This window comes from Dama dama, chromosome 33 (genome assembly GCF_033118175.1).
Source record: "Dama dama isolate Ldn47 chromosome 33, ASM3311817v1, whole genome shotgun sequence".
Lineage (NCBI taxonomy): Eukaryota > Metazoa > Chordata > Mammalia > Artiodactyla > Cervidae > Dama > Dama dama.
This window is the reverse complement of record NC_083713.1, coordinates 37,179,235-37,195,771: the sequence shown is the minus strand read 5'-3', so window position 1 is coordinate 37,195,771 and position 16,537 is coordinate 37,179,235. Positions and strand designations below refer to the sequence as shown.

Sequence of the window (16,537 nt, the reverse complement as noted above, 5' to 3'; positions counted from 1 at the left end):
TTTTAAAAAAATATATTTCTTTCTTCTTTCTCATACCTCAGAATAGAGCAGAGAATTAAGATAGGAATATGTGTTCTGACGTAAAAATCTAGAGTTTTTTACCTTCTAGATCAAATGGTGATCTATTCCTTTTAAGCACTAACTTCTTGTAACCTTCCCACTCTCTTCGAGCTAGGAGATAGCAGAGTAATACCAGAATCTAGCTCTCTGCCTATCACAGTGAAGCAGGTAAGGTTTTATCATGCTCTAATGGATTTACTTGAACAACATTTTATTCTAAGTCACCAAAATATGTTGCTACTTATTTATAAAGAATGAAAGAGATGATCTAGTTAATTATTAGTATTCTCTAATATTATTAGATAGGACCTGTGTTCTTAGCCCTGCTTCTGGTGCATATATTTGAGGTTCAAAGAAACATCTGATGAGCAGTCAAAATAGTAACAGACATTGAAGAGGAGAATAGGTAAATTTTGGCTGAGGCACAATACATTAGGAAAGAACAGAACATGTTTATTGAGGACTTAGAAATGGAGTAGGTTTTAAAGTGGTGAAAGTAATTTTGTTCTAGATAACCTAGTTCATGTAAAAAGACTAATTTTAGTTAATTCATGACTCCCATCTGATTTTTCAAATGCAGTTTAATTCTAATAGATTATTAGCCTAACCATTTGAACTATTTCTTTCTCTTGATTAGTATTCCAGGGGTAATTAATAATTTTCTACCCTAATAGTAGAGATTAAAAAGGATATTTTGTCAGCACATTGCACCTGCCACATATCACACCTAGAATTTTCATGCCCACTGTTGTTGCCAATTAAAGCTTAAGTAAAGTTTTAGATTTTGAAGCTAAATCTTGAATCATAATTATTTAATAAATGTTTGTGAAAACCAGCTGTTCACTTTTAAAGACCCTAAAAGAAGCCATATGACTGGGCTAATGAAATCAGCACAATTACAATGTCCTGCTTATAAGTAACAAGTAATGTTATTAATAGAAAAATACGCAAAGATACCACAGCTGTGCAATTGTGGAACCATGTTTGACTCACTGTGGTTGCCCTTTAAAAATGCTTCCCACAAATGAGCTCAGCAGAGGCAAAGCAAGGGGTAGGAGTTAGGCCTCTGATATATAGATGGTAATGTGGAAAAGGATTATTAAATCAAACCAATTTTATTGATGATGTGAAGGTATTTGATATTAAAAATTGGTAGAGGTTCAAGTCATCAAGATTTTTCAGTGGAGTGTGAGGTGTGAAAATAATATGGATTAAGAACAGCTAATGTCAATAAACTCTAAGTTTGGATATATTTTATTTTCCCTTTCTCCTTGAAATATGCATGTTATGATCACATATGTTATTCTCCAGCCCCTATCCTAACCATGTTCCCCTTAACCCTCAATATCCTTAACTCTACCCCATGAAAAGATGTTTTCTCTTGAAAATTCATGACTTTCCCCAAGGCTATGATTTTAGATGATACAGTAACTCCCTATTTGGGTAGAATCAGAGAATAAAATTATTATAAAAGTTAAACTGAATTAGTGAGAATAAAATAAACAGAAAGAGTTAAATTCCATAGAAAAAGTCCATTTCTAATTTACAGAAGAATTTTGTTTTGTAGATTTCTTATATGTGTATTGTAGAGGAGATTATCATCAACTTAATCCTCAAAGAATTCAGGAAACACCTATTTTATGTTGTTGTTGCTTAGTAGAAAGAGATTCCAATGTGTTAATTATGGATGAAAACAGCCCCAGACTTACTGAAGGAAATGAAAATAAACTCAAAGAGTTTAAATCCACCCTTCTCCCATAGAAAATATCGTGCAATTGGCCTACAATTTCAGTTTTTCTTATTGTCTTTCACATCTCATTCATGCTCATGAGACTCCTGTTTGCTTTGGTTTGCTAGTCAAATAAGTGTCAGCTGAATTTATTTGAAAACTGGAATAAATTACAGCAGTTTAGGTCATTAACTGCAGTCAGGCATTTTGCAACTGACAGTATATTCAGTGACTACAAATCTTGAAACAGGATTTGGTGTGTTCTCAGGCCTGCTAATTTCTATCTTTAGAGTATGAAATGGAATGAAAAACAGAAAAGAGAGATATACGTATATATCTTTAAAATATAGTCATTTAAATATCTTTCAAAGCTTTTGGCATCATTCTAGAGTTGGCATAAAGCACTGAATCTTGAAGTGTTTAGTAACTTGATATTTGTAACTTGTGGGTTCCTTTTTATGGGAAGCATCTGACGTTTCCTCCTGTAATACTCAGAATGGTTATATCAAACCATCCATGCATATAACTTATATTTGGTCATCCAAACTGCATGAAACTCCCAAGAGTCTCCATTCTTTTCTGAAAGACCAAGCCCTCAATTTGAAGGAAATTATTCTAAAGGAAGTAGTTTTGTTTTTAAAATGTCTTTTCAGAGACACATAGATCAATGGAACAGAATAGAGAATTAAGAAAGACTGACCCAAGTTCTTGCCTGGAGAATCCCAGGGACGGCAGAACCTGGTGGGCTGCCATCTATGGGTCGCACAGAGTCGGACACAACTGAAGCGACTTAGCAGCAGCAGCAGCAAGCCAAGTTCTGTGGTGTTGGAGAAGACTCTTGAGAATCCCTTGGACTGCAAGGAGATCCAACCAGTCCATCCTAAAGGAGATCAGTCCTGAATATTCATTGGAAGGACTGATGTTGAAACTGAAACTGAAATACTTTGGCCACCTGATGCGAAGAACTGACTCATTTGAAAAGACCCTGATGCTGGGAAAGATTGAAGGCAGGAGAAGAAGGGGACGTCAGAGGATGAGATGGTTGGATGGCATCAATGACTCAATGGACATGAGTTTGAGTAAACTCTGGGAGTTGGTGATAGACAGGAAGGCCTGGTGTGCTGCAGTCCATGGCGTTGCAAAGAGTCAGACAGGACTGAGCGACTGAACTGAACTGAATGAATCCAAGTTCAGCTAAGCGATTTTTGACAAAGGGGAAGGAAGAATGTCTTTTCAAAAAATGGTACTAGAACAATTAGAGTTCTGTAAGTAAAAAAATAATAAATTAACTTCAATCTAAACTTCACAGTGTACACAATATTAATTCAAAATAAATCATAAATCTAAATGTAAGACATAAAGCTATACAAACTTTAGGGAAATTGTAGGAGAAAATCTTCAGGACCAAGGGCTAGAAGATGAGTTTTCAGACATGATACTGAAAGCACAACCTTTTAACTAAAATAAAATATTTTTAAATTGGACTTCATTGGAATTAAAAACTTTTTGCTGTGAAATAAACAAAACCTGTTAGAGGATGAAGACAAACTACTGACAGGGAGAAAGTATTTGCAAACCACATGTTTGACAAAAATATTATATCTAGAATATGTAAAGAGCTCTGAAAGTTCCAACAGCATAAAAACAAATCGGTTAGGAAAATGTGCAAAAACAAGCAAACAAACAAAAAAAGACCTTTCAGAGAAGAGATACACATCACAAATAAAGATGTAAACGGTGTTCAAAATCATAAGTCATTAGAGAAGTGTAAATTAGAACCACTGTGAGATACCACTGCACACCTAATAGAATAACTAAAATAAAAAAATAGTCATGATAGCAAATGCTGATGAGGATTCAAGAGACTGGATCTCTCAGCTATTGCTGGCACGAATGTAAAATGGTAGCACTACTCTAGAAAACAGTTTGACAGTATCTTATAAAACTAAGCATGTAACTAAGCATGTAAATAGGACTCAGCAATCACAGTCTTGGCCATTTACCCTAGAGACATGAAAACACATTCACACAAAAACCTCTATATGAATGTTCATAGCAGCTTCATTTGTAATAGCAAAAACCTATAAACAACTCAAATATCCTTCAGTGGGTAAGTGGTTAAATAAACTGATAAATCCATACAGTGGAAAACTTTTCACCAATAAAAAGGAACAATATACTGATATATACAACAGCTTGGATGATCTCAAAGACATTGTGCTTTAGTGAAAGATGTCTATCTCCAAAAGTTGCAAACTGTATGATTACGTTTACCTAATGTCCTCAAAATGACAAAACTATAGTGATGAAAAAAGATTAGTGATTACTAGGGGACAGAAACAGGGTAAAGACTGAGAATATAAAGGAAGCTCATTTGTGATGATGGAACAGTTATATATTTTGATTATGGTGGCAGTTACTGAATCTTTTGTTGTTGTTTGGTTGCTAAGCTATGGATGACAAGCCGTGTTAATGGCTATCACATGGTCTCTGATGCATTATGACCCCGAAAGGGGTAAAAATGGTTAAGATTCACTAATATGAAAATATTCTGAACTGTGTAGGCAAAAATACATATATATGTTGTATATGGATGTATATATAAAATTGCTATAACATTCAGTCTCTTCAATTCATTTGAAGAGATGCTGTCAGCGATTTGTGATCAAGTTTTTTCAACCTTCAAACATTCTATAAACTCATGAAGGGCATAGGTATACTCCCCTCTCTAAACTTTTGGCAGACACAGCCATTTTTCCTTGTTAGTTTCCTTTTTACTTCCTGACATTTTGGTCCTTGAACACTAAGAACAGATCCAAAGTTTCTTTGTCTTTCTTGAACTCCACACATTAATCTTTCGGACTTACCCTTTTGGTTAGCTTTTTTAGCTGGCCAATATACTGATTCTTTACTAGACAACATACTTGTTCTCTGTTGGAGTTAGAGTTAGAGTGTTTGATTGTATAATTGTTTTATGGAAAACAGTAATATAATATCATATAGAGAGGAAGTTTGAGTGATATTGCATGGCAAGAGGAACTTAGGTCAAAAGTGACAAGGAGAGAAAAAAAATGAGGAAAATGGTATGGAGTGAAGAGAGGAGAGGCATTTAGGTGAGGGTTCATTAGAAATGGTGGGATTAAATTGGTTATCTACTGAGATTATAAAGGAAGTCCTTAAAAGAATAAGATATTTAGTATGACTGCCAAGCAGTAAAATCATCAATTTCTCTTTATTCCTTCCATTTATCTTAGTTAGAAAAAATCTCAGATATTACTGTTCATTTCACTCCAAGAAGGCAATGGTTTCCCATTTGGCATTGTGTTATCAAGAGTCTTCTATTCTTAGCCCTGGCAGGAACACTTAGGTAATGCAATCTGAGCTCAGTTCTCATGGATTTAGTCCCTAGAAATGACTGCAATCACAAGATTTTATTCAAGCAGACCTAAAAAGTATTTTTACTCCAGAATAATCCCCAAATTATACTAGTTTCTCTAAAAATCGAAGGGCAAAATTTTCAAAAGATTCATATATTGTTTTAAGGCCTTCCACTAAATAAAAATGACTACTTTTTTATTTCCTTTTGCATTTTATTATCATTCCATGAAGTATAGTGTCTTTATTAGTTCTACTACAGATTCCCTGTGACCACTGATTAAACATTTGTTGTTGTTTACTTGCTAAGTACTGTCTGACTTTTGCCACCACATGGACTGTAGCCTGCCAGGCTCCTCTGTCTGATATTTCCCCGGCGAGTATACTGGAGTGGATTGCCATTTTCTTCTGGAGATATTCCCAATTCAGGGATCAAATCCACGTCTCCTGCACTGGCAGGCAGATTCTTGGCCGCTGAGCCACCAGGGAAGCCCAATTAAACACTTACATTAATATATTTTTCAGTTCAGTTCAGTCGTGTCCGAATCTTGGTGACCAAATGAACCACAGCATGCCAGGCCTCCCTGTCCATTGCCGACTCCGGGAGTTCACCCAAACTCATGTCCATTGAGTCGCTGATGCCATCCAACCATCTCAGCCTCTGTTGTACCCTTCTCCTCCTGCCCTCAATCTTTCCCATCATCAGGGTCTTCTCAAATAAGTCAGCTCTTTGCAACTGGTGGCCAAAGTATTGGAGTTTCAGCTTCAACATCAGTCCTTCCAATGAACACCCAGGACTGATCTCCTCTAGGATGGACTGGTTGGATCTCCTTGCAGTCCAAGGGACTCTCAAGAGTCTTCTCCAACACTGCAGTTCAAAAGCATCAATTCTTTGGCACTCAGCGTTCTTTATAGTCCAGCTCTCACATCCATACATGACCACTGGAAAAACCATAGCCTTGACTAGACGGACCTTTGTTGGCAAAGTAATGTCTCTGCTTTTTAATATGGTGTCTAGGTTGGTCATAACTTTCCTTCCAAGGAGTAAGCGTCTTTTAATTTCATGGCTGCAGTCACCCTCTGCAGTGATTTTGGAGCCCCCCAAAACAAAGTCTTTCACTGTTTCCACTGTTTCTCATCTATTTGCCATGGTCTTAGTTTTCTGAATGTTGAGCTTTAAGCCAACATTTCCACTCTCCTCTTTCACTTTCATCAACAGGCTCTTTAGTTCTCCTTCACTTTCTGCCCTAAGGGTGGTGTCATCTGCATATCTGAGGTTATTGATATTTCTCCCAGCAATCTTGATTCCAGCTTGTGTTTCATCCAGCCCAGCGTTTCTCATGATGTACTCTGCATATCAGTTAAATAAGCAGGGTGACAACATATAGCCTTGACGTACTCCTTTTCCTATTTGGAACCAGTCTGTTGTTCCATGTCCAGTTCTAACTGTTGCTTCCTGACCTGCATACAGGTTTCTCAAGAGACAGGTCAGGTGGTCTGGTATCCCATCTCTTTCAGAATTTTCCACAGTTTATTGTGATCCACACAGTCAAAGGCTTTGGCATAGTCAATAAAGTAGACATAGATGTTTTTCTGGAACTCTCTTGCTTTTTCAATGATCCAGCAGATGTTGGTAATTTGATCTCTGGTTCTTCTGCCTTTTTTAAAACCAGCTTGAACATCTGGAAGTTCACGGTTCACGTATTGCTGAAGCCTGGCTTGGAGAAATATGAGCATTACTTTACTAGCATGTAATATGAGTGCAATTGTGTAGTAGTTTGAGCATCCTTTGGGATTGCCTTTCTTTGGGATTGGAATGAAAAATGACCTTTTCCAGTGCTGTGGCCACTGCTGAGTTTTCCCAATTTGCTGGCATATTGAGTGCAACACTTTCACATCATCATCTTTTAAGATTTGAAATAGCTCAACTGGAATTCTATCACCCCCACTAGCTTTGTTTAATAGTGATGCTTCTTAAGGCCTGCTTGACTTCACATTCCAGGATATCTGGCTCTAGGTAAGTGATCACACCATGGTAATTAACTGGGTCGTGAAGATCTTTTTTGCACAGTTTTTCTGTGTATTCTTGCCACCTCTTCTTAATATCTTCTGCTTCTTTTAGGTCCATACCATTTCTGTCCTTTATTGAGCCCATCTTCACATGAAATGTTCCCTTGGTATCTCTAATTTTCTTGAAGAGATCTCTAGTCTTTCCTATTCTGTTGTTTTCCTCTATTTCTTTGCATTGACCGCTGAGGAAGGCTTTCTTATCTCTCCTTGCTATTCTTTGGAACTCTGCATTCAAATGGGTATATCTTTATTTTTCTCCTTTGCTTTTCACTTCTCTTTTCACAGCTATTTGTAAGGCCTCCTCAGACAGCAATTTTGCTTTTTTTGCATTTCTTTTTCCTGGGGATGGTCTTGATCCCTGTCTCCTGTACAATGTCACGAACCTCTTTCCACAGTTCATCAGGCAGTCTATCAGATCTAGTCCCTTAAATCTATTTGTTACTTCCACTATATAATCATAAAGGATTTGATTTAGGTCATACCTGAATGGTTTAGTGGTTTTCCCCACTTTCTTCAATTTAAGTCTGAATTTGGCAATAAGGAGTTCATTGTCTGAGCCACAGTCAGCTCCTGGTCTTTTTTTTGCTGACTGTATAGAGCTTCTCTATCTTTGGCTGCAAAGAATATAATCAATCTGATTTCAGTGTTGACCATCTGGTGATGTCCATGTGTAGAGTCTTCTCTTGTGTTGTTGGCAAAGGGTGTTTGCTATGACCAGTGCGTTCTCTTGGCAAAACTCTATTAGCCTTTGCCCTGCTTCATTCTGTACTCCAAGGCCAAATTTCCCTGTTACTCCAGGTGTTTCCTGATGTCCTATGTTTGCATTCTAGTCCCCTATAATGAAAAGGATATCTTTTTTGGGTGTTAGTTCTAATAGGTCTTGTAGGTCTTCAGAGAACCATTCAACTTCAGCTTCTTCATCATTATTGGTCGGGGCATAGACTTGGATTACCGTGATATTGAATAGTTTTCCTTGGAAACGAACAGAGATCATTCTGTTGTTTTTGAGATTGCATCCAAGTACTGCATTTTGGACTCTTTGGTTGACTATGATGGTTACTCCATTTCTTCTAAGGGATTCCTGCCCACAGTAGTAGATAAAATGGTCATCTGAGTTAAATTCACCCATTCCAGTCCATTTTAGTTCGCTAATTCCTAGAATGTCAATGTTCACTCTTGCCATCTCCTGTTTAACCACTTCCAGTTTGCCTTGATTCATGGACCTAGCATTCCATGTTTCTATGCAATATTACTCTTTACAGCATCGGACCTTGCTTCTATCACCAGTCACATCCACAACCGGGTGTTGTTTTGGCTTTGGCACCATCCCTTCATTCTTTCTGGAGTTATTTCTCCAGTGATATCCAGTATCATATTGGGCACGTACCGGCCTGGGGAGTTCATCTTTCAGTGTCCTATCTTTTTGCCTTTTCATAGTGTTCATGGGGTTCTCAAGGCAAGAATACTGAAGTGGTTTGCCATTCCCTTCTCCAGTGGACTGCATTCTGTCAGGCCCATATGGCATGGCCTAGTTTCATTGAGTTAGACAAGACTGTGGTCCATGTGATCAGATTGGCTAGTTTTCTGTGATTGTGGTTTTCAGTCTGTCTGCCCTCTGATGCCCTTTCTCAGCGTCTACCGTCTTGGGTTTCTCTTACCTTGGACATGGGGTATCCCTTCAGGGCTGCTCCAGCAAAGTGAAGCCGCTGCTCCTTACCTTGGATGTGGGGTATTCCTCACGCCGCTTCCCGTTCCTGCGCCGCCCAGCTGCCGCTAGCCGCTCCTGTGCGGTCCAACCGCTGCTAGCCACTCCTGTGCCAAAAAAGTTAATAAAAATAACTTAGAGTTTTTCTTTGTTTTCAATATATCTTTCAATGACAGATAGAATGTTTGTTAAATGGAATTAAAATGAAATAAACCGGATGTCTTGGGTTGGCTTTTACTTCTAAAACGGTTGAAACCAAGAAGTAATGTCAATATCTTTATGTTTATACCTTTTATTATTGAGATAAAGATTCATTTATCTACAGTGTAACACTCAATATGCTGATAGTATTATTTATTTGTATAGGTGGTTGAAGTTTGAAGAAGATGTGGAAGATGGAGGGGAAAGGTGGAGCAAGCCTTATGTGGCTACTCTTTCGCTGCACAGCTTATTTGAGTTAAGAAGTTGTATTCTGAATGGAACTGTGTTGCTGGACATGCATGCCAATACTTTAGAAGAAATTGCAGGTATATCTTTTATTCTCTTTAGTCTATTTCATCTTTATGGTGCAGCTGATTTTTTTTAACTCGTTTTTTTCTTATAATTCTGTATATGTATATAATTTTTAGGAGATGAATTCTCATGATCAATGTATGAGACTTTAAAAATAACTTTGTTTTACCACCTCATTTAAGATAAAAAAAGTTGGATCTCAAAGATATATGGTCTAACTTCCAGTGGCAAGTAGAACAAGAACCTATATATCTTGGCTCCTATCTAGATTATACTATTTTTGTTTTTCAACGTAGTATGTTATTAGGCTGCCATGAGAAAAAAGAAAGAAAAACCCATAAAGCTAGAGATTGATTTTTTTTCAATATTCAGATACATGAAATAACCAAATGAAAAAATTTCAATAAATAGGAAAAATATTAGCTTAGGATAGAACAGAAAGGTATGGCCGTTTATTTTAAATTATGTATTTATTTATGAGTGTTCTGGGTCTTTGTTGCTGTGCGTCGGCTTTGTCTGCTTGTGGTGCACAGGCTCCTTATTGTGGGGGCCTCTCTTGCTCTGGAGCACCAGGCTCTAAGTGCGCAGGCTTCCGTAGTTGCAGCACGTGGGCTCAGTGATTGTGACTCACAGCTCTAGAGCACGGGCTCAATAGTTGTGGTACACTGACTTAGTTGCCCCAAGCATATGGGGTCTTTCCAGACCAGGGATGGAACCTGTGTCTCCTCCATTGGCAGGCAGATTCTTAACCACTGGACCCCTAGGGATGCCCTGGGCCATGTTTTATTTTTTTAATTTATGTTTTTATTGAAGGATAATTGCTTTATAGAATTTTGTTGTTTTCTGTCAAACCTCAACATGAATTAGCCATAGGTATACATATTTCCTCTCTCTTTTGAACCTCCCTCCCATCTCCCTCCCCATCCCACCCCACTAGGTTGATACAGAGCCCCTGTTTGAGTTTCCTCAGCCTTACAGCAAATTCCTGTTGGCTCTCTATTTTACATATGGTAATGTAAGTTTCCATGTTACTCTTTCCATACATCTCACCCTCTCCTCCCCTCTCCCCATGTCCATAAGTCTATTCTCTATATCTGTTTATCCATTGCTGCCCTGTAAATAAATTCTTTAGAACCATTTTGCTAGATTCCGTATATGTGCATTAGAATATGATATTTTTCCTTTTCTGACTCACTTCATTCTCTATAGTAGGTTCTAGGTTCATCCACCTCATCAGAACTGACTCAAATGCATTCCTTTTTATGGCTGAGTAATATTCCATTGTGTATATGTATCACAGCTTCCTTATCCATTCATCTGTTGATGGGCATCTAGGTTGCTTCCATGTTCTAGGTATTGTAAATAGTGCTGCAGTGACCAATGGGATACATGTGTATTTTTCAACCATGGTTTCTTCAGGATATATGCGTAGGAGTGGGATTGCTGGGTCATATGGTGATTTTATTCCTAGTTTTTTTAAGGAATCTCCATACTGCCTTCCATATTGACTGTATCAATTTACATTCCCACCAACAGTGCAAGAACGTTCCCTTTTCTCCACACCCTTTCCAGTATTTATTGTCTGTAGACTTTTTGATGATGGCATTCTGACCGGTGTGAGGTGATATCTCATTGTGGTTTTGATTTGCATTTCTCTTAATAATGAGCGATGTTGAGCATCTTTTCATGTGTTTGTTAGCCATCTGTATGTCTTCTTTGGAGAAACGTCTGTTTAGCTCTTTTTCCCACTTTTTGATTGGATTGTTTGTTTTCCTAGTATTGAGTTGTATAAGCTGCTTATATATTTTGGAAATCAATCCTTTGTCAGTTGTTTCATTTGCTATTCTCCCATTCCGAAGGTTGTCTTTTCACCTTGCTTATAGTTTCCTTTGCTGTGCAAAAGCTAAGTTTAATCAGGTCCCAATTGTTTACTTTTGTTTTTGTATTCCATTTATTTTAAATTGAATTAAAGTCTTGAATTCCAGAGGAAGCCAAGTGATATAGTTGAGATTAGTTTGTAACTGAAAACTGTGACTTGCCTCTGGGATGAATGATTTGTTCTAGAAGGCTATTATCACACAAGCAGTTATATTTAGGAAGCTTTTTACTGTTACTCTGGAAGTAAAAGAAAAGAACTCCTGTATCTTTTGATCTGGAAGACAAACACATTTTAGTAAAAACAAAATAATACAAAAGAAACCCCCACAGAAATGAGTTTTGAAAGGATATAAATAAAAATGGTTAATGAAGGTTTTTTCAAAATAGAAACAAAGCTAAGACTCAAGCAGTTTTAAAAAGATTTCTAGTTTGGAAAAAAATAAAAACAGTACCATGTGGAATTTATTTGTAGAATAGAAAGACTTCAGAGAGATTTCAATGTCTTTTTTTTTTTTTTTTTTTCATTTATTTTTATTAGTTGGAGGCTAATTACTTTACAATATTGTAGTGGTTTTTGCCATACATTGACACGAATCAGCCATGGATTTACATGTATTCCCCATCCCGATCCCCACTCCCACCTCCCTCTCCATCCCACCCCTCTGGGTCTTCCCAGTGCACCAGGCCCGAGCACTTGTCTCATGCATCCAACCTGGGCTGGTGATCTGTTTCACCCTAGATAATATACATGTTTCGATGCTGTTCTCTCTGAACATCCCACCCTCGCCTTCTCCCACAGAGTCCAAAATTCTGTTCTGTACATCTGTGTCTCTTTTTCTGTTTTGCATATAGGGTTATCGTTACCATCTTTCTAAATTCCATATATATGTGTTAGTATACTGTAATGGTCTTTATCTTTCTGGCTTACTTCACTCTGTATAATGGGCTCCAGTTTCATCCATCTCATCAGAACTGATTCAAATGAATTCTTTTTAATGGAAATAGCAAAAAGATCACCCATAATCATTTAATAAATACTGTTATTATTATTTATTTCCTTTGAGTGTTTCTATGCATGTAATTTTTATATGAGTGTAATATCACTATAAAAGTTATTTTGAACTTTAAAACACTAATCTTTGTTTTTTTTATATATTTTATTTTATTTTTATTTTTTATTTTTTTATTTTTTTCCCTTTATTTATTTATTTATTTTGTCAGTGGGTTTTGTCATACATTGACATGAATCAGCCATCAATGTCTTAATTATATTGTAGGGATGGGAAAAAACCCGAAACACTCTGTTTTTTGATCACATAAATGAGAAAATATTGTATTAGAAAAATAATGTATCTAATTTAATCTTCAAATAGCCTCATAAAGTGTCATTCCCATATTTCAATAAGAAAATAGAAATTCTGAAACTTTCACAGTTCAAGTTCCATCTAAAATCCTCTGACTTTAAGCTCCATGTTTTTTCTGTTACATTACAACTACTGTCTGAAGAAGGAGATGGCTTGAAATGGATGTCGTTAATTCCTCTGAAATTATTTATTTGGTTGTTGGTGCTAGTAGGCATACAGACATTGCAATATGTGGGGGGAAAAGTAAGCATGGAAGGATATTGTTTGTTAAATCACAAACAAAACACACACACACAGGGGAGATAAGCTTCCTTTCCCTCAGTCATACAACACTTAGAAAGAAGTTACATTTTAAAATACAGAACTAGAGCCTAAATGACTCTATCAAGTATACACAGCATACTTTTTGGAAGAACACAGGATACAGTAACAGGTCACATTAACCAAGACTTACAGTCTGTGGGATTGCAAAGAGTTGGATGACTTCGAAACTATAACAACAACCGTGGAAATTAGCAAGCTTCCTGAGAATGTTGTTATAGTAGCCCTCCAACTCAATTTCCTAGCTTTACATTATAGAGTATTGCTGACACCAATAAAACTTTTATGTTTTAATTAAAAATGAAATGGTAAAGCTTTCCCTAGCACTCCACCATTTAGGAAGCTCTTTTTAGTAATTCTACAGCTACCTTTTTGATTCTCAGAACAGACTTGGAACTTAGTAGTATTATTGTTATCCTTCATAAATGAAGAGACTCAGAAGGTTAAAGGTCTTGGCGAAAATAAGGAGTTTATTTCTGCTACTTAGTCAGTGATGGCATTACCTTTGAAAATGGATTAATTCAAATGAGTTTTATATTGGCTCTCTTTATTTATTTATTTATTTTTTACGTATTTCATTTATTTATTTATTCCATTGACTTTTTCATTAACTCTTTTTTTTTTTTTCAGAATGTCTTTTCAATTTATTTATTTATTTATTTATTTATTTTTCCCCAGTGGGTTTTGTCATACATTGATATGAATCAGCCATGGATTTACATGTATTCCCAATCCCAAGCTGTCAAATTCCTCAGTGTGGCAAAATTAGCCTCAGAGAGTAGTCCTCATAGTTTTACCAGGCTTTAAATTTCTTAAAACATTTCTTAAAAATTTCTTAATTCCGAATTGCTTCTTTAGGAATTTATTTCCACCAGAGAATATCCTGTTATAGTTTGACTAAAACACTTATCATCTTATCTTGGTTTTGTTGTCTAAATTTATGTTTCATTTCCCTAAACCTGCCCTCTTCTCCAGGCTCAGTTCTGTAGAATATGTGAAGGTTGTTAGCTGTGTTGAATCTACTTTTTTAAAGCAGATTACATTTTATAAGTCTATTCTTAAAATGAAAGTAGTTCAATGGAAGTCTCTGTACCCCAAATATTAATAGCTTTTTAGTATTCTTTATTCTATTCTAATTAGTCTGTATCTTTCTGGCTCCAAAGTAGACTAACTTTTAATGTCTCATTTTCAATGTACAGCAGTCTGTAAATTGCCATTCAGAAAAGGTCAGTAGTTTAGAGCTAATACCATGTAGAAAAATATGATTACAAATACTTGTGTACATGATTATTACCTTAGGTTCCTTTTCAGTCATTAATGAGAAGAGATTCTCTCTCTTTGAGTAATTTTAATTTGGCTTAGTTAATCCAAATGTATTTATTTCTGTCCTCAATAAAATCTCATTAAAACATTTTCTCCTGATAGCTTGTAATTATTTTCTTGTTTACTTACTGCTATTTTTACTTTGTGACAATTTAGCTGTATTATTGAGTGTGTAGTACTTATGTTTTACATTTTGAAGACTTCTAACTTTGTATTTTCACATTCATTACTATATTCTATTATCACAGACACCTTGTGAGGTAGAGAGGAAACTATTTCCTCCATTTTATAAAGAGATTAATAGTGATATATTACAGGTAACACCTGCAGGAGATGGGAAATAGCTTCTTTTGATTAACCTATAATCATAAATTTTGTTTTATTCATTTCATGATAATTTGGGACCATAGTGATTGTGATTAAGATTTGGAAGTTTTTCTTCACCTCTTATTTGTTATATTTTTCTGTACATTAGGCAGTTACTAATGTATTAGTCACTAGTTTCTGTCTTGCTAGAGCTAGATATAATTGTTTATCTTTAAGAGCTGTAAGCCCTAGTACTTTGTAAATGCACAGACTCTCCAGCTTAATGTTTTCTAGACATTTCCTAGTAGAGGAATATGGCCCAGATATTGTTTTAGAATGGTCAAGGATTTTTATATCAATGTTCTGATATGTTTTTAATAGACTCTTAAATAATTCCTTAAAGAGATTTTTGTAGACTTAGTAGGAGAAAATCCCATTTGTATCTGGCAGGTCTGTCAAGAATTTCTGGTGTAATTAAAGTAGGATTTTCTTCTGGATAAAGTTAATTTAAAAATGTCTATTTCCCAATGTTTTAAGAAACTGAGAATAAATTTAAACTTATTCCTTCAAAATATTACTTAACCTTTTCAAATCCAAGATTCTCCAGATATATTTTCTTATCACAATTTATTTTGATATAGAGATTAATTATATTAAAAATGCTTCTCAATTATATTCATATAAATTATAGGTAATTTTGCAATCTATGTTAATCTCTTCTAAATTCAGTACTATAAAGATTAATAATGGAAATATTACCTCTGTAGTATTTATATTTTAACCTAATTCTGTCAATGAAGGTAAGATATTAAAACCAAACCAGAGTTAGTATCATGGACAGATTAGCAATCATAGATCTGAGCTCGTTAAAACAGCTTTCGTTGTTTAAAATCTTTTGTCCAAGAAAAATCCATAGTTTGCTCCACTGAATATACTCTGCAGATTTGGGAGTATGAGAATAGCCATATATATGTTTTAAATGCCTATACTGTTACCATTCTTGGTCAGGAAATTAAGTATTTTTATAGTAGTTTATATCCCCTGAAGGAGGGCATGGCAACCCATTCCAGTATTCTTGCCTGGAGAATCCGATGGACAGAGGAGCCTGGCCGGCTACAGTCCATGGGGTTGCAGAGTCAGACACAATTGAATCGACTTAGCACTAGCACCATGGTAGTTCACATTTTTATTACACATACTGCTGTTGGTGCTGTCAACCAGTTTAGAAGCCTCTATCCTCCACTTCTCCTCCAGCATCTTTTAAGACAACAGATTATTAAGACAAAACAATTATATGATCATCTTTAAAGAGGCAGAGATTTATATAGAGTCTATAGAATCTCATGGTCTCTAGAGGCTTTCATTCAGTAGTCAAAATGAACTAATCATGGTGACATAATTGCCTTATTAGGACGAGAAGTATTTTTTCACTTTCTGAGATCTTTTTACACAAATGCTACTAATTTTTCTGGAGCCTGTTTAGTGCTAGAAGATTGACCGACTTATCCTTTTTCTTCCTACTCCTTCTGTTACCATCAGATCCTAGCATTGTACTCTGGCAGGCTAGACTGTGTTATTTAGGCATCAGAGCCTGTGGAGATGGTCGGTCTTGACTCTGGGCCGAAAGCCATTATGACCCATTATCCTTTCCTACTTTTCAAGGTTAATACTAATGTATAATATAGTGGTGAGGAGAACAATGTAAGTGATTAGTGACTCACACTCCCTTTGGTACTTAAATTCCACCTTTAGTATGAGTTATATTTTTAAGCAAGTAGATTAACTTTTATAGTTCATTAAGGCATTGCTAGATGCAGTTACTTCAGAGGAGTTTACTGTGTATTTATTTCTGACTAATGAGCAGATGAGTTTTGTTCTTTTTTTTTACTATTT

General features: G+C 35.9%; 1 protein-coding gene across 2 annotated transcripts in view; it reads left to right on the top strand.

Annotated features, from left to right (window-relative positions):
- The window catches only part of SLC4A10 (solute carrier family 4 member 10), a 327,476-nt gene that overhangs the window by 172,719 nt on the left and 138,220 nt on the right, over positions 1-16,537 (top strand). For both annotated transcript variants that reach the window (XM_061135667.1, XM_061135668.1), the window contains exon 5: positions 9,306-9,466. In XM_061135667.1, the coding sequence (XP_060991650.1) occupies positions 9,306-9,466 (161 nt within the window). The remainder of the gene's footprint in view (positions 1-9,305; positions 9,467-16,537) is intronic.